At 48.9% G+C, this 26,866-nt stretch overlaps 13 protein-coding genes; 6 read left to right on the forward strand and 7 right to left on the reverse strand.

The window, feature by feature from the left end:
* Positions 1-768: 768 nt before the first annotated feature.
* Positions 769-2,868, forward strand: FFUJ_13367 (uncharacterized protein; the record flags this gene model as incomplete). XM_023576045.1 has 2 exons in its annotated part: positions 769-826; positions 881-2,868. 2 exons carry the CDS (start codon positions 769-771, stop codon positions 2,866-2,868), a joined length of 2,046 nt encoding a protein of 681 aa, XP_023429256.1.
* Positions 2,869-3,154: 286 nt separating this feature from the next.
* Positions 3,155-4,063, forward strand: FFUJ_13368 (uncharacterized protein; the record flags this gene model as incomplete). XM_023576046.1 has 2 exons in its annotated part: positions 3,155-3,293; positions 3,348-4,063. 2 exons carry the CDS (start codon positions 3,155-3,157, stop codon positions 4,061-4,063), a joined length of 855 nt encoding a protein of 284 aa, XP_023429257.1.
* A 79-nt stretch (positions 4,064-4,142) lies between these two features.
* Positions 4,143-5,406, reverse strand: FFUJ_13369 (related to CWC2-involved in mRNA splicing; the record flags this gene model as incomplete). XM_023576047.1 has 2 exons in its annotated part: positions 4,143-4,747; positions 4,797-5,406. The coding sequence occupies 2 exons, from the start codon at positions 5,404-5,406 to the stop codon at positions 4,143-4,145; spliced, it is 1,215 nt and encodes a 404-aa protein (XP_023429258.1).
* A 323-nt stretch (positions 5,407-5,729) lies between these two features.
* On the forward strand, positions 5,730-7,248 carry FFUJ_13370 (probable GTP-binding protein; the record flags this gene model as incomplete). XM_023576048.1 has 6 exons in its annotated part: positions 5,730-5,758; positions 5,809-5,837; positions 6,026-6,040; positions 6,093-6,117; positions 6,182-6,613; positions 6,663-7,248. The coding sequence occupies 6 exons, from the start codon at positions 5,730-5,732 to the stop codon at positions 7,246-7,248; spliced, it is 1,116 nt and encodes a 371-aa protein (XP_023429608.1).
* Positions 7,249-7,617: 369 nt separating this feature from the next.
* On the reverse strand, positions 7,618-8,045 carry FFUJ_13371 (related to BNS1 protein; the record flags this gene model as incomplete). XM_023576049.1 has 3 exons in its annotated part: positions 7,618-7,723; positions 7,778-7,864; positions 7,918-8,045. 3 exons carry the CDS (start codon positions 8,043-8,045, stop codon positions 7,618-7,620), a joined length of 321 nt encoding a protein of 106 aa, XP_023429259.1.
* Positions 8,046-9,027: 982 nt separating this feature from the next.
* FFUJ_13372 (related to acyl-CoA dehydrogenase, medium-chain specific, mitochondrial precursor) lies at positions 9,028-10,548 on the reverse strand (the record flags this gene model as incomplete). XM_023576050.1 has 4 exons in its annotated part: positions 9,028-9,540; positions 9,593-10,337; positions 10,387-10,463; positions 10,525-10,548. The coding sequence occupies 4 exons, from the start codon at positions 10,546-10,548 to the stop codon at positions 9,028-9,030; spliced, it is 1,359 nt and encodes a 452-aa protein (XP_023429260.1).
* A 783-nt stretch (positions 10,549-11,331) lies between these two features.
* On the reverse strand, positions 11,332-12,284 carry FFUJ_13373 (probable GTPase Rab7 protein; the record flags this gene model as incomplete). XM_023576052.1 has 7 exons in its annotated part: positions 11,332-11,441; positions 11,488-11,590; positions 11,637-11,681; positions 11,732-11,911; positions 11,971-12,066; positions 12,132-12,185; positions 12,255-12,284. The coding sequence occupies 7 exons, from the start codon at positions 12,282-12,284 to the stop codon at positions 11,332-11,334; spliced, it is 618 nt and encodes a 205-aa protein (XP_023429261.1).
* Positions 12,285-12,813: 529 nt separating this feature from the next.
* FFUJ_13374 (uncharacterized protein) lies at positions 12,814-13,959 on the forward strand (the record flags this gene model as incomplete). XM_023576053.1 has 2 exons in its annotated part: positions 12,814-13,536; positions 13,585-13,959. 2 exons carry the CDS (start codon positions 12,814-12,816, stop codon positions 13,957-13,959), a joined length of 1,098 nt encoding a protein of 365 aa, XP_023429262.1.
* A 246-nt stretch (positions 13,960-14,205) lies between these two features.
* FFUJ_13375 (probable guanosine-diphosphatase) lies at positions 14,206-15,965 on the reverse strand (the record flags this gene model as incomplete). XM_023576054.1 has 3 exons in its annotated part: positions 14,206-14,263; positions 14,317-15,664; positions 15,734-15,965. The coding sequence occupies 3 exons, from the start codon at positions 15,963-15,965 to the stop codon at positions 14,206-14,208; spliced, it is 1,638 nt and encodes a 545-aa protein (XP_023429263.1).
* Positions 15,966-16,959: 994 nt separating this feature from the next.
* On the forward strand, positions 16,960-18,728 carry FFUJ_13376 (related to thioredoxin; the record flags this gene model as incomplete). XM_023576055.1 has 2 exons in its annotated part: positions 16,960-17,232; positions 17,280-18,728. The coding sequence occupies 2 exons, from the start codon at positions 16,960-16,962 to the stop codon at positions 18,726-18,728; spliced, it is 1,722 nt and encodes a 573-aa protein (XP_023429264.1).
* Positions 18,729-18,962: 234 nt separating this feature from the next.
* On the reverse strand, positions 18,963-22,271 carry FFUJ_13377 (uncharacterized protein; the record flags this gene model as incomplete). XM_023576056.1 has 4 exons in its annotated part: positions 18,963-21,643; positions 21,696-21,812; positions 21,868-22,085; positions 22,135-22,271. The coding sequence occupies 4 exons, from the start codon at positions 22,269-22,271 to the stop codon at positions 18,963-18,965; spliced, it is 3,153 nt and encodes a 1,050-aa protein (XP_023429265.1).
* A 2,576-nt stretch (positions 22,272-24,847) lies between these two features.
* Positions 24,848-25,215, reverse strand: FFUJ_13378 (uncharacterized protein; the record flags this gene model as incomplete). XM_023576057.1 has 2 exons in its annotated part: positions 24,848-25,035; positions 25,089-25,215. The coding sequence occupies 2 exons, from the start codon at positions 25,213-25,215 to the stop codon at positions 24,848-24,850; spliced, it is 315 nt and encodes a 104-aa protein (XP_023429266.1).
* Positions 25,216-25,660: 445 nt separating this feature from the next.
* FFUJ_13379 (related to putative GTPases (G3E family)) lies at positions 25,661-26,776 on the forward strand (the record flags this gene model as incomplete). The annotated part of the gene is made up of 1 exon (XM_023576058.1): positions 25,661-26,776. The coding sequence occupies one exon, from the start codon at positions 25,661-25,663 to the stop codon at positions 26,774-26,776; it is 1,116 nt and encodes a 371-aa protein (XP_023429267.1).
* Between the last annotated feature and the right edge of the window lie 90 nt (positions 26,777-26,866).

Here is a 26,866-nt window from a genome sequence, read left to right on the forward strand (position 1 = left end):
CAGGCGGCCACAGGGCTGATGAGGGGTCCGCTGCGGCTCTTGCGGTGGCGGCTACCTCAGCTTAATTGCTTGGGTGCTCTCCTGGAGCTACCGCCTGGGCCACCTGACGTCCCTACACAGGTAAGAAACTCAGGACGTTAATCCAAAAGACAAAAAGACTTACGTAAATCAGCACAAGCGTAGGATATCTTTGGCTGATTCTATTTTGACATCTTATATTAAAGTTGGATATTTTCTTGCTCCCTCTGAGGCTACAGTACAGCTCGTGTAGTAGACCGATTAGATGTAACTTCAACCTTGGATTACGTGGAAGAAAATAGGGAACAGTGGACTCTTCGTATGAGGATAACTTACTCCCAGATTCAAGTCTAAAAAGCATCGTCTTGGCAATGCTCTCCATGTTTATGGTAATATGGTTCTAAGTTATGATAGCTTGTAGGTAATGTATCTGCAGAGAGCCTGATACCCCTCTATTTTGGCACTAGCGCGACTCTCATTGGGTAGAAGGCCATGGTGGGACAGGGGCGCCTGAGTTGGACGTTTTTGATCTGCGACAGTGAAAGTAAACATTGAAAACGAAAGTCAACATTGACATCAACCAATTTCGTCCAATCCCATCCTGCCACAATTAGACGGTCAACAATACAACACGACCGACAAGGAGGATAAATGTTACTTCAGCGTTTGTGATCGCTAATGCGAAGGACTTCCCTCCTTTAATCGGGCGCCCGACATTCGCATTCACGCTTACGCGCAACGTGCCGCAAGATGTTGGGTTGGATGTTGAGACGCGGCGAGAACGCGCCAGAACCGGTCAATGATGGAGGTATGTATGCATTTAGACGTGATAGCATGTGATATAATTGACTTTGTTTACTAGACACCACTCAAATTGATCAACCGGACACCCCCGCGCCTGTTTTCGCTGCCAGAGCGTTCAAGAGCGCATTGTTTGGAACTCCGGCGCGACCTACTAACCAAAATACAAGAGCAGTCGCAAAAGACAGAAATGACAAGACAGCTCAAATGTCTCGGACGCCGCCTCGGCCACAAGGAATTCTTTTGACCCCAGGTACTGGAACTACGAGACGAAAGCGCGTATCTTTTGGACAAGACGTCAAGAAGAATAACAATCTCAGCAAGGAGCCAGAACCGCGCCAACGCACACGACTAAACGACGCTTTGGAAAAGGCTTCCAAATCGGTAGATCAGAAGAACACAACACAACAAGACCAGGATGACTCTTCAGATGAGTGGGAAGAAGCTGATGACGAGGACTACTGCACACACGACATCACGGTTGATCTTAACGAGCCTCACTCGCAGTCGGGCAGATATTGGAAGGAGGAATTTGAGAAATACCACGAAGACGCCAAGACCGAAATGGAGAAGCTCCTCAAGTACAAGCAGCTGGCGAAATCGTATGCCAAACAAAAGGATGCTGAGGCAATTGAGCTCGCAGTTAAGCTCAAGGAAGAACAGCAAAAAGTGATTGAGATGGAAAGGCAGATTGCCGAAGGTGCTTCCAAGATTACATCGAAGCGAGTAGACAGATCAGACGAAGTCAGCTCCGAGCTTTTGTCGACACTCACGAAGCAGACAGCTTTGGCTGTGCAGTATCGAACACGCGTCCAAGAGCTTGAGGACCAACTTGAGGAGTTCCTCCGAGAGCGGGAAGACGATGCCGATCCCAAAGACCGAAAGCGACGACAAGCGACATCACCCAGAACGCAGAAAACCCTTATCGAGACACAGCGCGAACTGAGGCGAGCCCGAATGCATGTCAAGGAAGTTGGCGAACTTCGTGAGCAGATATCTTCTCTCAAAAGTCAGCTTAGAGCGGCGGAGAAGCGTGCTGCCAAGGCCGAGGCAATGAACAAGATGAAGACTACACAAGAAAAACCCGAAAATGAACCCGTGCGCGAAGGTTCACGAGCACAAGAACTGCGTGTCCAGCTTCGTGAAGCAAGAGAAGAAAATAAGAAGAAGGATGAGGAGCTACGGCAGCTAAAACAAGAATTCGAAGCCTATCGTAATGAAACCCAAGCCCACAATGCGGACACCAATGGAGTTTTAGAGCGGGCACACACTAAGATTGCGGAACTCAAGAAGGAAATCAGGATCCTCAAGGCTGGGGACAATGATGCTCCTGAGCATCACGACAATGCAACTCGGCCTAAGAGCTGGCATGTTCAGACAGACGCGGGGCGTCTGGCAGACGAGGCCTCAAAGCCCAGAAACATCGGCGCGGATGACAGCACTAAGAATCGAAGGCATAATATGGAACGACGAAGCTTTGACTTGACCGAACTTGGAAATGACTCCTTGGAGCTGAAGGCCACAGACCCAAACGTGCCCTCATTACGCCAAAAGTTTCACGAAGACGCTGTGCCAAAGGTTACCAGATCGGATATCGGCACGTCAAAGCCAGTATCGTCAAGTCTTGGTGATAAGCCAGACATTGGCCGGCCTAGATGGCAGCCATTTGTTCCGCGATCACCAAGAAATAGAGCATATCTTGGCGAAGAAATCACCAGGCGGATTGAGAATGGGGGTGCGACTCCCGGCCGAACTGGCCTGGAAGACATCGCCGCGCCTGACCTGCCCGCACTGGCCAAGTCAATCGCTTGCTCGAAGCGCATTACATCTGGCGAGAAACCTGAAGAAAGGATCGACTTACTACACGACCACTATGCACGTGTAGGGGGCCCAGATCCCAACAACAGCACATTGATGGCCAACGTGCCAAAGAGCGTGCTGCCGCCTGAGCGTAGAGCTGCTGCGATTGCAAGAATTGAACAAAGAATGGCGGAGAAGAAACGAGCGCGTGGAAGAAAGGCATATGATAAGGAGAATGTTCGACCTTGAGAATGATAATGTACATACGATGGATACCTTGGGTGTGATATGAGTAAGTGAGGTGGAATACCCTGACTATTGACAATTGTTTGTCTCCCAGTCACAAAGACTGGATTGGATTGGCATTCGCGTGGAGTTTAGGGGGTTTTCCTCGAAGGAATTCTTATTTGTTGGATTTACATGATGATGGTTGTCATGGTTTTGATAAGTAGTAGTTTTTTAAACCTCGATAGTCTTATCTCTGAACGAGCTATTTTGATGCCCAACTTAACCTCTAAAAATATCTAAACACATGATGTCTTCACAAATTCAGGCACCGAATACGGCTAACGTTATTCAAGATGAGATCCATGAATTAGAAAAGCGTCTTGAAGACGCTAAAGCGCGTCTGAACAAAGTCCTGCCTTCGCCACCCCTGTCTACAGTAATAGAGCGTAATTAAGACTCATCTCAACCTACAGATAAGGACCATAACTCACAACTCATAGCTCATCTCGCCTCGACAACTCATTTTCTACTTCTTCTCTCAGACTCGGCACTTCCATTAGGCTCGTTTGCTTTTAGCAGTGGTCTCGAGTCTTATCTTGCTCACGAACCGCGTGCCTCGGCATCGTTTGCCTCCTTTCTTCCTTCATCGCTTTCATCGTTTGCCGCGACAACACTGCCCTTTGTCCTAGCCGCGCACCGCGACCCCGGTTCTCTTCCTCAGTTAGATGATCAGCTCGACGCTGCTATCATTTGCACTGTTGGCCGACGTGCAAGCGTAGCGCAGGGTCGTGCGCTGCTAGGAATATGGGAGCGGTCGTTCCGTGCCAGCTGTCCAGATGTTGACGGGCAGCCGTTGAGGGACTTTGCTGCGTTGTTAAGGCGCGAAAGCCAGAACGAAGTACCTCTCATCTCTGCGCATCTGGCGCCGCTGTTTGGAGCGATATGCGCTCTTGTGGGACTGGGTTTGCGACAGACAGCGTATGTCTTCATGCTCAGTCATGTGAAGGCGTTGATATCTGCTGCGGTGAGAGCAAGTGTCTTTGGCCCCTACCAGGCGCAAAAGGTATTAGCTGGACAGCAAGTACAGACGATGATCGACGACATGATCGATCGAGAGTGGAATACTTCGGTTGAGGAGGCTGGGCAAACAGTGCCTCTTATGGATTTATGGATTGGACGGCATGAGACATTGTACTCTAGAATTTTCAACAGCTGATGTCGTGTGCTGCTTGTGGTATCATTATCGTAATACAAAATATCTATGCATTTCTAAGTATCAATCAAACGCCTTGTCCCTATTCATCATCGCTGTCGCTGTCGCTGCCATATGCCACCAAAGGTCCTGTTGTAGCCGTTGCTTTCGGTTTCGATGCCACCGAGACCTTGGCCTTGTTAAGGGCCGCGAGGGTGCTGCCTGAGAAGATGCCACCCGTCTCTTGTTGAGTTTGAGGCTGTTGCTCCTCAATTTGAAACGGTGGTTCGCCTGATTCTCCGTTTTCAATCATTGGCCGTTCCTGATATTCCACTTCGAACCCTTTTCGACCCAGGGGGTTGACTGCCTGGGTACCCCGGGCAAAGTGGATTTCATCGGGCGCTTCATATCCCTCAAGACCATAGCTGCTTTCGATCTTCCGTCGCTTTCTAGCTTCGGGGTCTCGCCCTTCGATTTCAGCCACGAATTCTGCAGGAAGGGCTCTTCGAATAGCATCAGCAGCTTGCTCCTCGATTTTGCGGGCTTCTCGAGCTTGCGCCATAGGGTTGGGATCGGCTGTTGCCCAGCGAACGTTGAGCACTTCCTCGTGGTCGAGAGACTGATGCGCCATGGCCTCTTTGGCAAATTCTGCATTGGCTTGGTTGACATATGTGATAAATGCGACACCTCGGGTGTTGAGAACACGAACTACAATTGTTAGCAACAAGTCAATTGGGATAGTGAAACTGGAACTTACTGCGCTCTACAGGGCCCCATTCTGCAAAGTGTCGCGCCACAATCTCTTCGATGTCGTCTGTAACATGAATCCTCCCAACATACACTGTTCTGTTCTGCCTCATAAAACTTCCGACACCACCCATGTCGTCTCGGTAGTCGGAAAACTTGTCGCGTCCAAAGCAGTCGACGTTGGGGTTGAAGTGATCGTATGGTCCAGGTAGCCGATGAAGATATTCGCAGTCTTGACCTTTGGGGCAAACGCCGCGCGCAAAGCGCAAGCAGAAGTAGCTTCCAGGCATCGCGTCGGCCTTGGTATATCCGCTGTCCTTCGCAACATTGCAGCGACCCTTCGCTTTAGTCTTCGATAGGTACTTGTCTTCTCGATCACCACCGGACCACTTGTTATACCAAATGTTGAAGATTGTACCGGTCTGAGGAGGGGGTTCTGATGTGACAAAATCGGGATCGACTTGGGCGCGCGCAGGTCGCTTCTTCTTGCGAATGATCTTCTTGACGACTTTCTTTCCGGTTGGTGCTGCAACCTCGGTATTCGTGGTCGCTACGGCCATATTCTGCTCTTCTTGCTCGACGACCGGCGCCATTTCGATTTGTTCTGCTGTATCGGCCATTGTATCGATTGTGGAAGATGAGTCCTAGGAGGTTGTTATGATGGCAACGCGACGAGCCTGTGCTGATGATGCAAGGCTGTTAAAAGATCCATTTCTGGGGAGAAATAAAGTGTCAGAAAGGGGAGGCGGTGAGACTGACCTCCCGCACCTGTGGAGCTTGTTCGTTCGAATTCTGCCACGACTTCATCAGGCCTCTCTCAACCCCCCACTCATGATTTAGATCTTGATCTGGCGCCCAGGATTCTGTTTATTCTTTCTGTTGATTGTCTTTTCCTAATTAAACAGTTTCTAGAGACGCAAAAGCGTCTCAAAGTACCGCCAATATGGTGAACATTACGGAGAAGATCAAGGAGTAAGTTTAGTCTTGAAAACAGTAGCGGGGCATCACTGACATGATGACAGGATTGAGGAGGAGATGAAGAAGACACAAAGTGAGTAGATATATTATCTTAGAAACTTGATGATATGTCCCTTTGTTGCACAGTTGCTGCAGTTTGCCCAAAGACGAGACCTAAGCAGTCGGCCGTGGGTGAAATTGAAGTTGCGACAAGTTGGACGAATATCAAACCATTCCAAGGACTTCACAAGCCTTCATGAACATTGACTAATAACTTTTTAGAGAACAAGGCGACTGGTATGTTGTCGTTAAACCAATTTCTGAATGTTGCAATATTAACGACACCCAGAATATCATTTGGGTCTATTAAAAGGGTTGGTTTGGCATCCCGTGGCTACAAAACTGTTGCCTGGAAGAGATTTATACTAATTATTCTAGAAAACTCGCTCGACTGAGGGCACAGCTTCTAGAGCCTGGTCCTGGGGCTGGCGGTGGTGGTGGCTCAGGTTTCGATGTCAGCAAAAGTGGTGATGCGCGAATTGCTCTTGTTGGTTTCCCATCAGTAGGAAAATCGACGTTCTTATCGAAAGTCACAAAGACGCGGTCAGAAGTTGCTTCTTATGCTTTCACAACCTTGACAGCCATTCCCGGTGTGCTCGAGTATGGCGGTGCTGAGATTCAGCTGCTCGATCTTCCCGGTATTATCGAAGGTGCTTCTGAGGGCAAGGGTCGAGGAAGACAAGTTATTTCGGCTGCCAAGACCAGTGACCTTATTCTAATGGTTCTTGATGCTACCAAGAAAGCCGAACAAAGAGCATTGCTCGAAGCTGAATTGGAAGCTGTCGGTATCCGCCTGAACCGAGAACCACCGTGAGTTCAACTGAGACAAGTTTGAATCGCTATTAATATGAGACTCTAGCAACATTTACCTCAAGGTCAAGACAGCGGGTGGCATGAAAATCACATTCCAGTCGCCTCCCAAGAACTTGGACGAGAAGATGCTTTACAACATCCTGCGCGACTACAAGATCCTTAATTGTGAGGTACTTGTCCGTGATGAGAACGCCACAGTCGATGACTTCATTGATGTTATCATGAAGGACCATCGAAAGTACATCAAGTGTCTGTACGTTTACAACAAGATTGATAGTGTCTCGCTTGACTTCTTGGACAAGCTGGCACGCGAGGATCATACCGTTGTCATGAGTTGTGAACTGGACCTGGGCATCCAGGATGTTGTGGACAGATGTTGGAAAGAGCTCAAGCTGATCCGTATTTACACCAAACGCAAGGGTGCTGAACCAGACTTTGGTGAGGCGTTGATTGTGCGCAGTAACAGCACAATCGAGGACGTCTGCGACCGCATTCACAGGACTCTGAAGGACACGTTCAAGTATGCGCTGGTGTGGGGTGCTAGTGCAAGACATGTTCCTCAAAGAGTTGGTCTGGCACACCCTGTTGCGGATGAAGATGTAGTGTATATCGTCAGTGCCTGGAAGGCTTAGATGCATGTGCAAGCTTGTACAGCCAAAACAAAACAAAAAAAATCATTACGACACTCGGTTTCATCCTTCAAGTGTAGAACTCAAAGACATGTTTCATTGTTAAAAACCGTACATAAACCGGCCACCAGAAAGAAAGGTAAGCCAAACCCTGTCATCGCATCATATCATCAAGCCCAAGTTTCCGTAGCCTGTATCACCAATACAATGTGTGTATGTGTATGTCAAGTGAACCCCTAACGCCCTTTATCTGACCTCCAGCGGTTTAATAAACACCATTGGCTAGTAGTCTATAGCCAACAAAAACAAAAGCCGTGCCCATGAAATGTGGACATGTTTTATCCGGAAAGAAGAGACATATTGTTGATTCTCTTACAGTTGGAAACCGGCCTTGGCTGGTGCTGGCTTCGCCCCCAAGGGATTGTCGCCCTGGAGTTTCTTAGCGCTCGCTTGGGCGAACAAGGACTTAGGCTTGGCCCTGAAAAGGATGTTAGTTCATTGCCATTGTCAGAAAAGAGAAAGAATGACGAACTTGCTGGCGTGCTTGTTTCGTAGAGCATTGATCTTTGCAGAGCAAGGGCTCATGATGTTGTCTGAGGGCGAGACGTACTTGTTGGCACTGCTTCAAGGTTAGACTTTGACACTGAGATGAGGCTGCTGACATTCACTCACGTCTCTTCCTCAGCCATCTTGGACTGGAGAACCTGGCGGTGATACTCCATGCTCTTGACGTCTTTGGTAACTGGCTGCTCAACCATGGGAGCGTTGACGTCCTTATCGGCGAGAACCTTGGCTGACATGATGAAAGTGTTGGGAGAAGAAGGTAGAGGCGTTCGTGTGCGAGAGTAATACTCGAGTGTGGAGAGAGCAGAAGCTGGTTTGTGATAGCGTTCTTTGTTTGTGTATGAAGGAAAACAGTTGAGATGGATGTTGGGTTTCTTTAATGAAAAGATAGAATGCCCTTGTATGAAATAGGTGCAGTCCATGCACAAGTAGTAGAAAATTAGCAGGCAAAGTAAACGGTGCCGTCTGTTGACGGGGCAACGGGCAATTAAAGAAAAATGCAAGGTTTTGGGCAGCAGGGACCCGATGACGTTGGTTATTTCCGTGTCTTAGCGGGTGATAGAGGCCTGGAATGGTCGGTTACAGGGGACCACTGTGAGAAATGGCACGCTGAGGCCTGTGTTTTACGCTTGCTTGTCGTGAACAACGCACCATCACTGGGGTAATGGAATGGCATGACTTACATGTATATGGAAAAGAAAACTATCAGGGATTAGATGTTGACTCATTAGGAAAGGAGACATTGCATGATAGTTCTACGACACCCAATGAAACTAAAGGACACCGAGACCTTTGAAACAACTCTTTGCCTATACCCCATTGTTCTGGGTATAATGGAAGTGCAATATGGCATATCACACTTGAGACCATATCAAGTGTCATTGTCGACGGAGGTTTCTCGGGAAATGTATGAATTATGCCCTTAATATTGGTGTCATGGATGAAGTCAATGCCAATAATTGCCCCCAGAAGGTCTTGATTCCCTGCTTCAGACACCAGCGACAGGTGAACAGGCTGGATGTCCATATCAAAAGTTCACCTCTACGAGCAGCTGAGGAACAGCTACGACGTATCACCAAATAGCGATTTATATATCTATCAATTTTAATAGTGTAACAATTTAGACATTCAGCTAGTTATGCGGCCGGCCTTTAGCCATTATCAAACAAACAGCTAACAACATGCTCCCACGCCACTCTACCCTGTGACATTCAAACCCTACAGCTTAGCATTGTGCTTTATTCTGGCACCAGGCTGAAGCCTCTCAACACCGTATTGCTTCAACAACTCCTCAGTCTTGGCCCTCTGTCTCTTAATGGTCGCTGTCGCCTCAGCACTGCGCTTGTTCTCATTACGTCCCAGCTGCTGCAGATGCACCTCATCAGGTCCGTCAGCAAGACGCAGTGTTCGGATACCTGCCCACATGTATGCCAGGGGTGTATCCTGGGAGACACCAGCGCCTCCGAAGGCTTGAACCGCACGGTCGATGACATTGAGAGCGGTCTGGGGAATGAGGACCTTGGCTTCTGCGATCTCCTTGAGGGCCTTCTTGGGACCTAGGTCGTCCATCTTAATGGCGGCATTAAGAACAATCAGGCGTGCGGCGTCGATTTCAATACGGGACTTGGCAATCCATTCGAGGATAACACCGTGTTCGCGGAGAAGTTTGCCAAATGGCTTCTTCGACTCATCGTTGACACGGAGCAGCATCCAGTCAAGAGCACGCTCAGCCTGCATATTGTTAAATGTTGGTTCAGACCAAGGCATATCATGGTAAACTTACAGCGCCAATGCTGCGCATAGCATGGTGAATACGGCCAGGGCCAAGGCGACCCTGAATAATCTCAAATCCTCGACCCTCGCCGAGCACAAGGTTAGAGACAGGAACTCTGACGTTCTTGAAGGTGATGTGTCCATGGCCGTGAGGAGCATCGTCGAATCCGTAGACCTTCAGCATGCGGTCGATGGTAATACCAGGTGTCCCGGCGGGGACCAGGACGACCGATTGTTGACGATAAGTATCCTTGTTGTTGGCATCTGTCTTGCCCATCACGATGTAAATCTTGCATCGTGGGTCACCAGCACCGCTGGACCACCACTTCTGGCCATTGAGAACGTACTCGTTACCCTCGCGACGGATATCCATCTCAATATTTGTTGCGTCAGAGGAAGCAATTTGAGGCTCTGTCATGAGGAAAGCAGAACGGATCTTGCCATCCATGAGAGGCTTCAGCCACTGCTCTTTTTGAGCATCGTTACCATACTTGGCCAACACTTCCATGTTGCCTGTGTCAGGGGCTGAGCAGTTGCATGCTTCGGAAGCAACGTGTGAGCGGCCGAGCCACTCAGCCATGAGTCCGTACTCGAGGTTGGTGTAGCCAGGAGATTCTTTGTAGTGGCCCTTGGGGAGGAACATGTTCCATAGACCGAGCTTTCGAGCCTTGGCCTTAAGATCCTCAATGATGGAAGGGTGACCCTCCCAACGAGCATCACCCTCGCCAGCTTGAGCTTCTACAACAGGGTCGGCGCTAATAAGAATTAGAGATACAGTTGCGCTGTGTGGAACGGGAAACCCACGGGATACATTCTTCCTCGACGAACTTGGCGACCAGGTCAAGCTGCTTCTTGGCAGCATCGCTGACGCGATTGACAGCCTGAATTATCGGCATTAGTGTCTCTATGCTCTTGAGTGAAGTTAGGGATGGAGTTTCTCACAATGAGAGGGATTCTCGCCGACATCGTAGTTGTCTTTAGTCGACTGAGGAAAGACTGTGAGATGTGTGGAGGTAATAAGGGAGCGTATTATCACAAGCAAAATCGATGATATATCACAGAAACAGTGTTAAGACAGCGAGATAATATAAAAAAGAAGAGAGGAATCAAGTCAAGATATGAAGAAATAAAGTACAAGTTCCTGCAAATAATTCTACCCCAGGTTTGTCTGAAGCTCCAACTTCTCCGCACATCGTCGAATGTCCAGCAACGGAGCCGAGGTTCGCGGCTGCTGACTGTACATCTTGGCCACTCACAGCTCGAGCTTCTCCAAGTGGATATCTTGGAAATCCGGGGTACAACTGCTGTCATTGGAAGCCTCCACAGCCTCGGACAGATGTGGGTCTAAGCCGAGGAGCTCTGCTAGCTGACTCGAGCTTCCCCGGTTAAGAGGCGACTCGATTGATGTACGATGTTGATAATGGCTCGATTTTTGATCTAATAATGGCCTGATTAGATGCATCTTCCACTGAAGCCTAGGCATTGCCTCGAGACTCTAGCAGCTGACGCATCAAGACCCGAACACATCTCATATTACCATCATATCACACTCAAGAAGATGCTGAAGCAATTCAAAAGAAAGAACAAGTCGCATCCATGTATAAACACCAAGGAGAACTAAGAAGAAAGACTAAACCCAGCTGCCTCTTTATGATACATCCAGGCCACGTCAATAATCCACCACCGAACATAGCTATCCTCCTCGTCACTCAACACAATTACCCAATCACCATCTGCCCATGTCATCCTTTAACAAGCGCAGCCATCACGGTCATTCTCGATGTGGATGTTGATTGGGTCATCAAAGTCGCCGCTGAATTCTTCGGACTCTTCTTGGGCGAGAGCGTTGCGAGCAATCACTGCGAATCATTAGCTTTGTCAAGGTGTCAGAGCATAGAGTCTTACCCTCAAAAGCCTGGTCGATGTTGATGGCTTCCTTGGCACTTGTCTCAAAGTAGGGAATATCGCCCTTGGACTGGCAGAATGTCATGGCGCGCTTGTTGGAAATCTTGATAATGTTAGATCGTGATCACCAATCCTTTCTGCTTACTCACCACTCGCTTGCTCTCCTCAACATCAATCTTGTTTCCAAGCACGACCTAATTTCTGCATTAGCATGCTTCCTTCTTTCAAATTTAGGGCCACTAACGAATGGGAAGTTGGGAGGGTCCCGAGGAGAAGCCTGGATGAGGAATTCGTCTCTCCAGCTGTCCAGTGCCTCGAAACTCTTGGCATTGTTCACGTCGTAGACCAAAACGCAGCAATCAGCACCTCGGTAGAACGCCACGCCGAGGGATTGAAAACGCTCTTGACCGGCCGTATCCCAGAGCTATCCCAGAAGAGTCAGTCTAATGTCCCTCAAGGTGCGATCTTGTGTCCCTGTCCTACCTGCATGGTAACTTGTCGATCGTCAACGAGGACCTCTCGAGTTAGAAAGTCGGCCCCGATAGTGGCCTTGTAGCTCGCGCTAAACTTCTTGTTGACCTGTAATCATAATATTGCCATCAGTCTTGCTGCAATTTTAATCGATGTTGGTTGAAGATGCGTACATATTGGTTCATCAAGCTGGTCTTGCCAACACCGCTATCGCCCAGGATGATAACCTATTTTCACATTCGTATCAATACTTGGGCTCCCAGCCAATTTCTGGCGTGGTTTCCATCATCTCGCACCTTGAGAAGGACCTTCTTTCGTGAAGACATGGTGAAATATTGTTTCTGGACGAGAAGCGTTGCTCAATGACGTTATCTCGAGCGTTCCAGGCGCAATGATCGAAGCGCCGTCGACTCTATAGCCTCGATTTCTCTTTTCTTCGGTTCGTGGGCTGTCTTCGATGTGGAGCAAGACTTCTGCTGTTGTGATCGATCTGAGACTCAAATTCGACCGTCAAGAATCGGGTTCGTAAAAGGTTGGTGTTTTGGAGATGGCAGCGGCAGATGACGGTGGGCGGAGGTACCAATGTCGCAGCCTTGCCTGTCGCTCGAGGTGATTCTACAGACTAGGCCGGGTTCAGCTTAGTGGCATGCATAAGTCAGGAAAGTGGAGGTCGCAAGCCGCTGGTGGTCTTGGGTTTGTGCAACTCCACGTGACATCATATGCACCTCTATCATGCAACATTAAGCTCCCGAAGACTAACTTAGCTTTCACAAGAACGTTCTAGGAGGGATCAACCTTCATTATCAGGTACGCAAAGCCTCATGGACGTACCAACGAGGCTGAGACGGCTGAATTATGGCGGATGATGGCCTTCTCGACAAGGTCCACGCTCTGAGCGATCTCGAGCTGGCCTTACTCCTTTGTCTAATTAGTCGCGAACACTGTCTTGTCAGCACACCGTCCGATGCCATCGATGACTTGATTCAGGAACTACAGCTTGTAGCTACAAAGACATTCGGCCTCACTTGGGTGGTGATCGATTGCACTCCCTCCACGACGCTGGAAGACTTCGCTTCTGCTCTTCTAGGCAATGCGACTTCTCCATCTAGTCACTCTCCGACAGCATCCCGCCACCCCGATTCATACTTCACGTCGAGGCCATCAACGTCCCACCCGCGCACACCCCTCAGTCCTCTAACGCCTAGTGGTGCGTTTGCGTCTCGAATCGCCAACGTGGTGTTCGCAAAGAATCTCGATCGAGCACCACAAGCAGTACAGATCCAGGCGCTGGAGCTTCTACGTACCCGTCGTATCTTTACACGAACTTCTGTTCAGACAACTCCAAAACAATTCGTCTTCATTCCGGTCCTAGAAGCAGCTAGCGGAGGCGAAGCTCGTGTGACGGCGCACCTGAATGATTTCTTATATATAGCCTACTGGCATAATCCCGAGGATGGATTCGTCAACTTGGAGGAGGCAGACGGCGGCAATGATGCCGATACTGCCTCCACGGGTAGTGTCGTGAAAAGGGGTCCTGGAGAGGAAACCAGCTCAGACCCGCCCCTGATGGTCGAAAGCGTAGGTTACCCTGGTTCAATCTTTGTCCAGTCGTTGACTATATTATAGGATATCAGTTATCTTGGTACACTCAGTAAAGAGGCACAAGTAGATGTCGAAATCATCCGCTACCAGATGAACATCATCTCATTTCTTCGAATGCACCGAGCTGTTGCTGGGGGTATCAGTCCCACAGCCACAAAGCACTTTGGTCAACTCATGCGTTGTTTGGCTGCTTTGCATCGTCTAGACTTTGTAACACCAGCTCTCGTTGGCCTCGCCGCCCGCAAGGTGTACTTACACCGAGTACAGCTAACTTCCCCTGAAAAGGAGAGGAGCATGCAATGGGGAAGCAGACTTGAAGCAGTAGAAGCCCTGTTAGAAGATATCGGTCCCGAGGATGTGATTGAAGATGTCTTGGGCATGGTGACCGCGCCGGTCTAAGGTCGGCACCCTTGTATTAATTAATTCTATAATATTCTACACGTCATGACAAGTCGAGGACTCCAGTTCCCCCATGAAGCCACCAATGGCTTACAGTCTCGTTCATCTTTTGTTCATGATGTCGATGGTCCGTAGCGTGATTTTGTCATATCCCAATGTCATTGCCGTTCCAAAAGGATCGGTCTAGTAGTAAAAGCAAAATCCAACATACATCTCCTTTCAACGCCTAATATCCTATGATATAACTTAAGCAATCTGGTTGACCTTGCAAGACCAACCGGAACCACCAGCAAGAAGAGGCAAACTGGGATATCATTAGTGAGGGACAAAAAATCGGACAAAATCGCAGAATCTTACCTAGCGCCAAGGCACCAGCCGAGCTCGTTGCCCTTGATCTTCTTGGCAATCTTGACCTCGCGGTCAATGGGCATTTCGTAACCACTGTGGAGGAGGGCCATCATGAAGTTGAGGTCCAGACACCACTCAGGTCGGCCATCCAACTCAGCCATGGCATCAGGGATGGTGGTGAAAACATCCCATCCAGACTTGCCCATGCAGACAGTCTGGGTAAGATCGTGCATCTCACGAAGAGTGAAGGAGTCAGGCATACCGAGGGGCTTAGTGCGGTCGAAGAAGTAGGAGAAGATGTAGACATCCTCCTTGGTGAAGGTCTTGGAAAGCAGGGGCTGGTGGATGCCGTTGAAAGAGCAGGGAGCAAGCTTGCACTCCTCATCCTTGTTGAGAATCTTCTCGGCAAGGTTTCGGCACTGAGCGGGAGCAGGCTGCGAGGGACCAACAAAGGTAACTTCAACAGGCTCCTCACTGCCATCAAGAGTAACTTCAACAGTCTTGTTCATGCCCGGCGCAATGCAGGGGTTAACAATGGGTTGCTTTACCCAGGCCTTGTCGGTGTTCTTGGACTCAATGTCCTTGATGAGAGCACCATGAATGGCCTTGCGGGCAGCCATAAGACCATAGCCCAAGTGAGAGTGCTGGTAGAGCTCGAAGTGACGACCGCCGAAGTCGAGATCGTACTTGTGATCACCCTCAGCAAGCTTCTCAGGCATTCCACCGTGGGCGGCGCCCTTGAAAGTGGGCTCAAAAACGATCTGAGTAGAACCACCACCAAGATCAAAGACAGCGGCAGTCTCGCTCTTATCGGGACCACCAATCTTGCCGAGAAGGTAGTTGGTGGTAATCCAAGCATAAACACCCTCGAGAGAACCGTCCATGATAACGACACCTTCGTTCTCCTTGTCAACGACAGGGAAGGGGTAATCCTGCTCGAGGTGTCGTCGGACTTCAGCAAGAATAGCATCGGAGGCTTCCTTGCCAATCATTCGAAGACCAGCGGTGGCCTTGACGGCGACGGGAGTGCAGCCCTTGAGGGCGTTGGGAACGGTATCCATGGCGACCTTCATGAGGGGATCGAGACTCTTGGCAGCGGCCACAGGGTCGCCGTTATACTTGCTGAGGCCACCGACATCCTTCTCAGTCATCTTGAATTCCTCGTGCTCAAGCTCAGGGGTATCGCCACAGTTGTTGAACTTGTAGACGTGGATTCGCGAACCAGTGCTGCCGGCATCGATCATGAGAACATACTGGACAATGGGCTTGTCCTTGGAGAAAGACTTTGTGCATCGATCGGTACCGTAGGAAGAATCTGAGGGGGACTGGCCGTTGTTGCCCTGCGCAGGGTGAGTGACTGCTTCTTGTTAGCACAATGCGATTCGGACTCTCGATCGACTGCTGCTACTACCTCCACCAGGCGTACCTTCGTGATACACTTCAACACCCTTGGGGGAGATAAAGTAGAAGAGGGTAACAATCGCAAAAACGATGGCGGCAGTCTTAATCCACCTCGTCCGCTGGGACTGTGTCATCCAAGACTCCTTCATCCTGCCAATAATGCCTTGCCTCTTGGGCTTAAACTTGTATCGGTCTGGTTTCTCGTGAGGGTCGAAGACGGGGAACTTTGATGAGGGCGGCGATGTGGGTGTTCTCATGAGCGCGGGTCTCGCGAGAAGGGGAGATAAGATTGCGGTGTTGGGGCTGTCTATTTAAAGAAGGGACTGGACTCGGTCGACCATCGGATAATTCTAGGGAGGGAGGGAGTGGTTCACTTCGAAACGAGGGTTGGGTTGGGAGGAGAAAGGGAATTGGAGCTGGCGGGGAAAAAAGGAATAAATTAAAAGGGATGGGATGGGATGGACGAGATGAGATTTTGGTTGTTGGCTGTTGGCTGTTGGCTGTTGACAAGCTGGCTCTCTGTCTTTCAGTTGCAGACCGATAAAGTTAACACTAATACAGTGAGAAAGGGGGGCAAAGATAGTTTTCGTGAGAGACGGAAGTGGTTTGGTTTGCGTGATACAGCCAATCTGCATGCTTAAAAATCGAGGTTCCACACGCACCTCAACGGCCATAGCGATAGTGCCCGCCCAGCTGGCGCATCTGTCAGGGGCTTGGAACCTTGGAGGATCAACTTTTAGGGGAGACATGCGAAAAGCCCCTGAAATCCCAGGGAAGAGAACGAAACGCTAATTTTAGATGCCCCACCAATGGTCAACATGCGACTTTCAATGTCATCAAGTTCGAACAGTATGTGAAAGATGCCGAGACGATAGCTATTGCTCTTTAGCTATTCAATACTCGTCAGAAGTGTCCTGGCTCGATCTGTCATTTTCTGGCTATGCCATGGCTCTAGGACATAGACTCAACTGCGCCTCGTTCCTAGGTAGAACTCTCTCCGTCAGCGCCTTTAGAATGTTCCAGTTTCAAGTGAGGTCGACGCAATGGATGTTGCCTGCCTATAGTACTTTCAGACTTGCACTTCAATTCCTAGAATCCTAATACTCGACCTGCTCAACCCAATAACCAAAACCCTCACTCCCAAGGCTCTGCTCAAACCTTCATAAAGCCATAAATACCTTTCGTGAATATATCTCTGCGATCCATATCAGCCAAGAAAACCGCATTCCTTTCACCCCCAAGTAAAAAAAGATGGACGTCCAACTCTTTGTCTATGACCTCTCACGAGGCCTGGCACGCCAGATGTCCATGGGTCTTCTAGGCTTTCAGCTCGATGCCATATATCACACCTCTATAGAACTCAACGGCAGAGAGTATGTCTATGATGGAGGCATTATCGCAATCAGACCAGGCTCGTCACACCTTGGACAGCCCTTAGAGAAGATCCATCTCGGCACAACGAATCTACCTATGGACGTAATAGAAGAGTTTCTCGACTCTCTACGGCCGATCTTTACACTAGAGGTAATGCCCTTAATGCATGTTTTGCTCACTGTTCTAACGATCCACAGGCCTATGACCTATTTCATCACAACTGTAATAATTTCAGCGATTCATTCGCAAACTTTCTATTAGGAAAGGGTATTCCAGAGCACATTGTCAAAATGCCACAGGCTGTTCTCGACTCGCCCATGGGCCGTATGCTTCTTCCTCAGCTCACTCAAGGGATCAATGCCGGGAGACAGAATGGTTCTATCCTCGGACTCCAGCAGAGCGCTCAGACGCCAAGTGCAAAACATGGCGTCAAAATTGTTTCCAATTCTGCCGAGTTCGATCGGTTGATGAACGGGGCAAAGAATTCATGTGCGGTCGTCTTCTTTACCTCAGCGACATGCCCACCTTGCAAGGTCCTCTACCCAATTTACGACGAACTTGCGGAGGAAGTTGGAGAGAAAGCCACACTGATCAAGGTCGACATTGCACAGCCCCAGGCCCACGAAATTGGAAGCCGATATTCCATCAGGGCGACACCAACCATCGTGACATTTCTGCGTGGTGAGGAGGAAAATAGATGGTCAGGGGCTGATCCAGCTGCTCTTCGAGGAAATGTCCAGCTCCTAGTGCAAATGGCACATCCCGTTCATCCTCATGAGAGACTCCGGCTACCGACCTTTGCTGATTCCAATGCGAAGCCTGTTCTCTACGCAAAGGTCCCTCCGCTGGACAAACTCCTGGTTAAGATGGGTGACGCAGTTGCTAGGAAGTCGGAGGTACAAGCTCTCAAGAAATACCTTGAGGATCGGGCGAAGGATGGCCCTTCAAGTGCAGTCATTCCTGAGATGAACCACCTGTCGAGCCTTGTCAGGGATTCGGTCACGACACTTCCCATTGATATTCTTTTCACGATCGTTGACTTATTCAGATGCGCTCTTTCGGATCCTAGAGTCAGCGGATACTTTGCCGAAGAAAAGAACCATGAGACGGTCCGGACTGTGCTGGACTTTGTCAATCAACAATCAGGATGCCCTTATGCCCTTCGCCTGGTCACGCTCCAGATGGCCTGCAACTTCTTCTCGACACCCCTATTTTTCGACGAAATCATGCGAGACAACTCGTTACGTGCTTCGGTCATTCTTCTCATCTCTTCGAGCTTCCTTGACGAGAGTCATAACAACGTGCGAGTTGCTGGTTCTTCCCTTCTCTTCAACTTGTCAGTGGCAAATCGCCGGGCAAGACAAGAGTCAAAAGCTACTCTTTCAGGGGATGACGAGATCGAGCTTGCTGCGTCAGTAGTCGAGGCTATAGCCTTGGAAGAGAAGTCAGCAGAGGCGTTGCATGGAATGCTTCTCGCTTTGGGTCACTTGGTTTATGGTACACCACTTGATGGCGATCTCCCGGATCTGTTTCAGACAGTTGGTGCAGGAGAAAAAATCCTTGGCAAAAAGTCCAAATTCCCAGATGAAAAGCTCATACCAGAAGTTGGGAAAGAGTTGTTGGGTAAGGGGCTTAGGAAACCATAGATCACTAGGAATGCTATTCTTCCTTTCTTAGTCCATGTTTCTTTGTTGATACAGTACTTAGCTAGACCTATGCTCGAATATGGAGAGTAATATCTTACTTAACCCCTTTTTGTGGAAAGAATTTTAATGTGCTATATCGCGTGATTGTACCAGGCTGGTTTGAATTCAATAACTACCTAAGAAGTCAAATGTTACCAGAGATAGTATCTTGGCTGTTTTCTCTGGGCCAGTCTATCATGATGTGTCCTCCCTCTCTCTAGTTGTTGCATCCACCAGCTCGCCCTCAGAGATGTCGGCCGTTACAGGCAGTCTCGGACTATACTGTCTTATGCTGTGGTCCAGAAACAGATGGGCTATGTCAACTCTTCCGGCAGCTAAAGCTCGGCGATGTCGTAGCTCGAACTCAATAAACTTGTCATCACTGAAAGCTGCTGTGTATTTGAGAAGCAAGGCAACGAGGTTGAAATGGCCATTGGCTTCTGCAGCATCCAAGGCATCTGATAATCGGGCCGCGTGGTTTGGCAACTCATACCAAAGGCGACAGCCCATCCCTTCAGCAAGGAGATATTCAGCGACGTCAAGGTGGCCTTTCTGGCATGCAACTTTTAAGGCTGTGCCGCCAATGTTTGCTGTATCAGAGTGAATGTCTGTGCCGGCTCTTACCAATATCCTGACCCTCTCCAAAAGCCCTTTTTCCGCTGCAAGGACGAGGGTTTTTCCTTTGCTAACTTCTGTGAGGAGATCTAAAGCGACCATCTGTTGTACAACTTCGCATGGCACGTTCGTCGGCACTGCACAACTAACCAACGCCTCCCGATCATCCCAGCTTAGACCTCCTAGATCTCTCACTCTTAGGTGAATTATAAACTGAAAAATGTCATAACTGAAGTCATTTCGGCAAATTGAAGCCTCAACTGGAGAGAACAGACACTTCATCCCTTTGTGCAGTATAGCTCCATACTGTAAAAGCAGCTCGATCATGGCGATGTCACTCCAGTAACAAGCAGCTGCGAGCGGAGTCCATAATTGGACGTCGTTTTTGTCTTCTTCTTCTCTATACTGAATCTGTGGCATGCCTGACTCGCTCCATTTGCGGTGTACTAATCGAGTACAACTGTCGGGATTGCCTCGGGCTTCCAAAAGAAGTTTTACCATCTTATGCGAGCCTCGAAATATTGCAGCAATTAGTGGGCTGTCTCTGTTCTCCTGGTCCACCAAAGCGCCTCTGTGTAAGAGAAAAGCACACATTTCAGGATCTTGTCCGTAGGCGGCGTGGTAAAGAGGAGAGCAGACACCTCGGCTGTCGTTGACGTCTGCTCCAGCATGGAGAACTGTCCGTACAGCTCCTATACTGCCACTTATGACGGCTCCTTGGAGAACGGTTGTGTTATTTCCCCTCTGGTAATCGTCGACTCGGGCACCCATTTTCAAAAGTAGCTCGACGAGTTCTTGGCTTCCTAACATCGCTGCAGCCTGTAGGCAAGTGAGTCCTCTTGCTGCAGTTTGAGCATGGATGTCACCTCCTCGCTGCACCAGCAGTCTGAACAGGCTAGTGTTGCCGTTGAGCGACGCTGTTTGTAGAGCTGGTAAGACCGGGTCAGAGCATGGTGTCTTGTTCACGTCAACCCTATCATGTGTGAGTGTACGGACGAGTTCATAGTCATTTATCTCCACTGCAGCTTGTAGTGCCGTTCCATCAAGATGCCAGTCATACGCAAAGGAATATAGATTCACTGCTGGTTGTGAGAGTGCTTCGAAGATCTCGCATATCTTGCCAGCAGCCACCTTTCCAGGATATTGCGGAAGCGCATCTTTCCAAGACCTGGCAACTCTCCACCATCTCAACATGTGCACATGGACGGTGTTCCATTGGAAAATGCGACATAGTCTAGAGTTTTCTCCTTTAGGATGACTGGCGATGGGCCAATCAATTGTTGCCCCAGCATTCAGAAGACAACGAGCCATATCGAAGTTGTGATGTCCCATTGCGAACATGAGTGGTGAGATTAGTGCAAGTGAGATACCATAAGGTATGTGGCCGTTCTCTGCAACACAGTTATTGCGTAATAATAGGTCTCTGGCATCGCCGCAAACCAAGTTCGGGTCTGCCCCAGCTCCCAGCAGCAGGGTGACCATATCTAGATCATTCCTGAGAGCTGCTTGCTGAATAGGGGTAAACCGCATTGCGCCTGCGAAATTCACTGGAGCACCAGCGTCTAACAGTAGCTTTGCAGATGCCGTACTTCGAGCATAAAGAAGAATAGAATGGGTAATCGACATGCCACGGATGTCCGCACCGGATTCCAAAAGACTTCTCACGATCTTGTCACTATTGTTCAATTTCAATGCCTGCCTCATGCGCTGTTCGTCGCTCAAGGATGATCTGGTGGTGTTGGCACCATTCTTCAACAATACATCAACCATGGGGCCATCGATATTGTTAATAGCCACTGCGAGTGCCCTGTCCAAATATCGTGAAGAGAAGCTAGGGCCACGAGCGGTTTGCAAAAGCAGTTGTAGTAGGTCCATATCGCCTATCTCGACAGCGCTGGGGAGCAGGCATCTGGAAGCGGCTTGGACGGTTAGTCCACCAAGGGCAATGGCGTCCTTGATGAGCCGGAGATAGTTATTGTCGATGGCCCATTTCAACAAAATGTGCGTGCATTCCACGCTAACTAACTTGTTCGAGCCAGCGTAAAAGATCCATTGCAGCAGCAAAGAGTCGCAGTCCTCTTGTACAGTGTGTCGCTGGTTTTCATGAAATAGAGGCAAGGCTGTCGCCAGGTGTGATAGCAAGCTGGGTAGTTCGGTGAACTGTTGCTCATCCGATGACATGAATTTCATGATCTTATCAAGAGATTCTTGGTTATTGTGGCTTTTGGGTCTTGCTAAAGCAATAGCGGCGCTCGTAAAAACTGATGTGTATTAGTTTGGATGCAATTCATTGTATAAGGTAGTATTGCTTACCCGTCTCTTCAGCAAGGGTCCAGAACTTGAACCACGGCGTCGAGTATGGTATGACGCCAGAGTCTTCCTTGGGGGTATGAATCGCTATTGTGGTGAGGTCTTCGCAGGGACGAATCCCTTAACAAGGTATCAGCTTCGAGGTCAACTAGATGCAGAAGGATAAGGTACTCACTCTGGCACTCGGGCCCGAAGTCCCAGGGCCCAACGTACCTCCCTAGGGCTTTGCTGAGTTTCTTTTCCGAAATTGATTTGCCATTCAGAACAATTTCAGTCTTTTTCCTGTCCTGCTCTTTTCGCCTTCGTATCTGCAAGCTCGTATATACCCATTCCTCCTTGGTCGTGTACTTTTTGAACTTCCATCTGGCAAGCCGACGAATGATTTGATGACGCCTTGAATATGTTGGTCTTGATGTAAGTTTGCATGTTTTGGAGAACCTACGATGCTGTAAATCCATAATTGTCCCGCAAAATCTCGGAGACTTTCTCAGGGCTGTTATCTTCGTCAATATACAAGGTTCGAATAATGCTCTTGTGCCGCTCCCAGATCGCTTCTGAGATCTTAGGTGCTCGAGACATTATAACAGGATGCGACAACTAAATGGAGCGGAAGATGCCTTTTGATAGAGGGAGATGTAATGGAAAGTCAACTTGGGCCCGGCTATGTAGAGTAGTTGTTGATTCATATATGGATATGACGTGCCATAACCTCCACACACGCACCGACCTTTTCAAGTTGTCTATTGCGACCGCGCTCGACTTACGGCAGTAGTCTTCCTACGGCAGGGCGCATTGCATCCATGTCCAGGCGACGAGGCGGTCATTCAATGACTTGCAACACCCAACAACAGGCATGAGGTACCTATCATGGGTTGTTCACCAAAGCGCACGACCTGATTGGACACGGCCAGATTTTGCAAAATTGCTGCACCCTTGCCTAACTTAACGAGGCATTATATGCGTCCACTGGACTCGCTCTTTGTTTTGCTGAGGCCAAATTTTGCAAAATCTATCGCCATTAGTCGACACGTAGGTGCATCCCGGGTGAGGAAATACAGCGGACACTTTGGTAGGAGATCAGCGGTTTTTGGTATAAGCCGTCCCGCTGTTTTTCCTCGTGGACGAAATGTACGAAGGCCTCCACTCCTTTTCTTGTCTTTTTCTTTCACCCAAACCTTCCCCATGTCCTTGCTATCTCTGTTCCACCCTGACTTCCGGTATGATTTCCCATTGCTTGAGAAAATGGATGCCAACCCACTCTATCAGTCTCGAGTTGGATCGTTGTCTCAAACCACGACAAAGTGAAAATGACCCCGGTGTAAATGCTACTCTATGTATGGACGAGACCAAATTTTGAATCTCAGTTGTCCGAATCGGGAAGATGGTTTGGAGTTGACCAATTGGTGTCCAAGACGACATTCGTGCAGATTGGAGAAGGATATGAATCTCTTTTGCCCTGCCTTAGTACCCGATTCTTCTCCCGGGACCTGACCTGACCTGAGCCGTCCTACACAGAGCGATAGATATCGTTATTCATGTCTTTAATAGAGTGATGCTTCCACTGCACAGCCTTGTCTGCCGCAAGGACTCACCACGTCCCCTTCTTCGATTTAAAAAGCCATCATTCCACCCATCATGGTAAAGCCTATCTCTTGAGCTCTACTTCAGCTCACTCTTCTCTCCCCTAAATCTTGACCAAGTCCAAGCATCTTCAGCACATTCTGTTTCCAAAAAAAAGAAAAAAAAACCCTAAAAAAAACTTTGTGTAATCCTTTCACGATGGCCTTGTCTGCGGAAGCCATCATCTCCATTGTTGGTGCTCTCATCAACCTCCCAACATGTGTATTGGTGTTTTACCATATGTGGACGAGACAGAAGAGACCAAGGCACTATTTGAACACAGCGGGTATGTCTATATGTCTTAGTATTATGAAACTTCTAACAGGAGAATGTCATTTTCTTAGATGTCGAGCGAAGCCATGAACTATTCCAACATATCCCACCCTACCCTAATAATCGGTCTCGACTTCCAAACTACTACTACCCTAATCCATGGATCCCATACTCGAATCCATCACGCCATCGAACTGATGGCAGGTCACAGCAAGATTTCCAACTGTACTTTTAGGCTCTTTGGGAAGGTTGACCATGTCGAGGCATGGATGTTAGTCAAGGTGTAAGTGCGTGTTAGTACTTGCTTCTGTAAAATAGACATAGAACACAACTGGTTTGGTATTTCAAGGGTCAGTTACGGGATATCTAATACATCAAGTTCTCAGAATTGCGCGTTGAGCTTATTTAGATGTATGTTGCGCATATCAATGTCCTGGAAATCAAAATTGCTGTTGATTTAATATAGGGTAAGCGTCTGCCAAGATCCATATCCCACCCACCCGCTGTTAAAAGTTTTGGTGGAGAGTCACATGCTGACTAACAGAAACGGCGGCCCCACTCAGAAAATCTTGGGGTATATAAACTCGCACTTTTCCCGATCTCTTTTACTTTTGCTCCTTAGATCAAAAAGCATTTTTGTAATGTTTTCTGAGCCGCCACGACCTTCACCCGACCTCTGGGTCACCTCCCACGGTGTCGCGTTGCCTTTCCCATTGCGGGAAACGCTCAGTAGATTATAACCCTTGGATATAGGAAATTCTCCGTCAGGTCGTTGTTTCGCAACGATGTCTGTAGGCGGTGTAATGCCAAGAAGGGGGGACATTCCATCATCCTGAAAAGGATTTTGTAGTAAATTTCGCGCCGCTGATAAAGCTGTGTGATAACGCATAAACGCGTGTTGCTCACGAGCATTTGGCACATGTCTTGCTGTAAAATTTCTGCATCGTTAACTTTCCGTCGTTGTGCACGGTCGTGTCTAGAGAAGCGGCTATTGAGCTTGTGTCTCGACGTCGTTCCTGCAGACCAAGACTTAAGCGAGTTTTGCCTTCTGTAAGGATTAAGCTCATGAGGCTCAAGGCCGTTACTGGATCGTGTTCCGAGCAGTGAAGCTAGCGTCCATATCCAAGACACCTTCACAAGTCGCACTGCATTGGCTTCACGCCAAATTCGACTTCAAGACACGTCAATCATGAATTCATTACGTTGTATGCAAACGCCCTATTATACAGCGCTAATATCCCCATAAGTCGCGAATAATCCCATCACTCATGGTTGGGAGAATCGCCCAGAATTCCATCAACGCCCTGACTTCTGTGCTGATCCCTTACAAAGTCTTCGATTTTGTCATCGTGATGCGGTCGTTCTGGTGGCCCTGGTGGCTTGTCTTCCTCCTTGGGCGGGCTCTGACGAGCTGGCAGGATCTTGGCTGCAGCTGGGACATATTCCGTGACTGCAACAAGTTAGCAATTATTCTATGTAGAGAGAGCGTTTGGTAGAACATACTCTTCTCGATAACAGGATTTGGTTTCTGATTCTCCAGTTCACGAGTGCTGTCCGCAGCCTTGTCCAGCTGCTCCTTGAAGCTCCCGTCTTGGACGTTGTTGTTCTGGCCTGATTCTTGAGAAGCCATTTTTGTTTTGTTTTAGGCGGATTGAGTTTCCTGTTGAAGGATGATGCTCCGATGAAGATCTAGACGAGCGAAGGATGCATGTAAATATTGTGTATCCCTACCCCATTTCCTTGTTCTTCCATCTTTATCCCCGGCATTGGCATACGCAATGGCGCAAATCCTCAATGCACCCCTGTGAAACCTTACGTTAGTCCAGTCTTTCAGCTTGTCACCCTCTATAAAGTGACGTCAAGTCGCAGTTGGCGGGGTCATTCCGATAAGGCCCGATAACGATTTAAAAGTCTATCTTATCGGACCGTTCTGAATGGATGGGCTGATGATCACCCAACAATTCACATTTGTTTATTCCGCTAGAGAGGTATTTTATCAAACAAAACTTTGACGCCGTTCCCTTTTTTCTATAGGTGCTATTTTCAACCTCGATTCTGGTGAAAGTACAGCAAAGATGGCGCCAATTCCTATCACTATCGTTACAGGGTTTTTGGGATCAGGTAAAACGACACTGATACTGAACCTGATCCCCCAACTTCGCGCCCAGAACCCAGACTATAAGCTTGCGCTTCTCAAGAACGAATTCGGCGATCTCGCAGTCGACTCACAACTCGCCGCCAACTCTGCCATCTCGGGCGTCCAGGAACTCCTCAACGGCTGCATCTGCTGTAACCTCGTCGGTCAACTCGGCCCCGCGCTCGAAGAACTAGAAAAGACCGTCACGCCCGATCGAATCGTTGTTGAAACCAGCGGCTCGGCTTTTCCCGCGACCCTCGCTCTCGAAGTCAACCGCCTTGCGCGTGAGTCCGGGAAGTACATCCTCGACGGTGTCATCAGCGTCATTGATGTCGAGAACTGGAAGGGTTATGAGGACACTAGCTACACGGCACGCATTCAAGCGCGCTACACCGATCTCATTGTCTTCAACAAGTGGGAGAATGTCAGCATGCTACGATACGACGAATGCCTCGATCGAGTCGGCGACTTGGAAGTTGACGTTGCCAAGGTCAAGAGCGACAAGGGCAAAGTGTCGATAGACTTGATCTTTGGCGTGGATGGTGGTTTGGCGAAGGAGTTGACAGAGGCAGATGTTGAAAAGACCAACGGCCACAGTCACTACCACTCCAACGGCACAACAAACGGCCATTCTCACAACCACCAAAGCGAAGTCGAGGTTTTGTCAGTTGTCCTGAAAGCCGATCCTTCGGCACGAGTTTCGACCGAAAAGCTCATTGCCTTCCTCTCCTCCACCCCCAAAGACGAAGCCTACCGTATCAAGGCCCTTATCTCACTCTCATCAACGCCCACAAACTCCGACCCCGATATTCCCCCACCAGAGCCAAGCGCCTCCGGCCGATATATCCTCAACTGGGCATTTGGCCGCTGGACGTTCACACCTGTTGCGGAATCACTGCAGGAGCATGACTCGAGCAGCGATGTCACACTACGCATGACGATAATTTTTGCGCGATACGAGAGCAACAAATGGAAGAAGAGAATTGAAGCTGGTGGATTGATAGAATTAGAGGGTGGAGACTCAAGCGATTTGACAGTTACAAAAATTCTATAGACTAGAACATAGACTTAAAAGTTGAGATGGGATCAGATGAAAGAAAATGTCACGAAGAGACGAAAGAGATGGTTATGAAGCATAGACTCA

The sequence above is a fragment of the Fusarium fujikuroi genome, chromosome FFUJ_chr04 (assembly GCF_900079805.1).
Source record: "Fusarium fujikuroi IMI 58289 draft genome, chromosome FFUJ_chr04".
In the NCBI taxonomy this organism is placed as follows: domain Eukaryota; kingdom Fungi; phylum Ascomycota; class Sordariomycetes; order Hypocreales; family Nectriaceae; genus Fusarium; species Fusarium fujikuroi.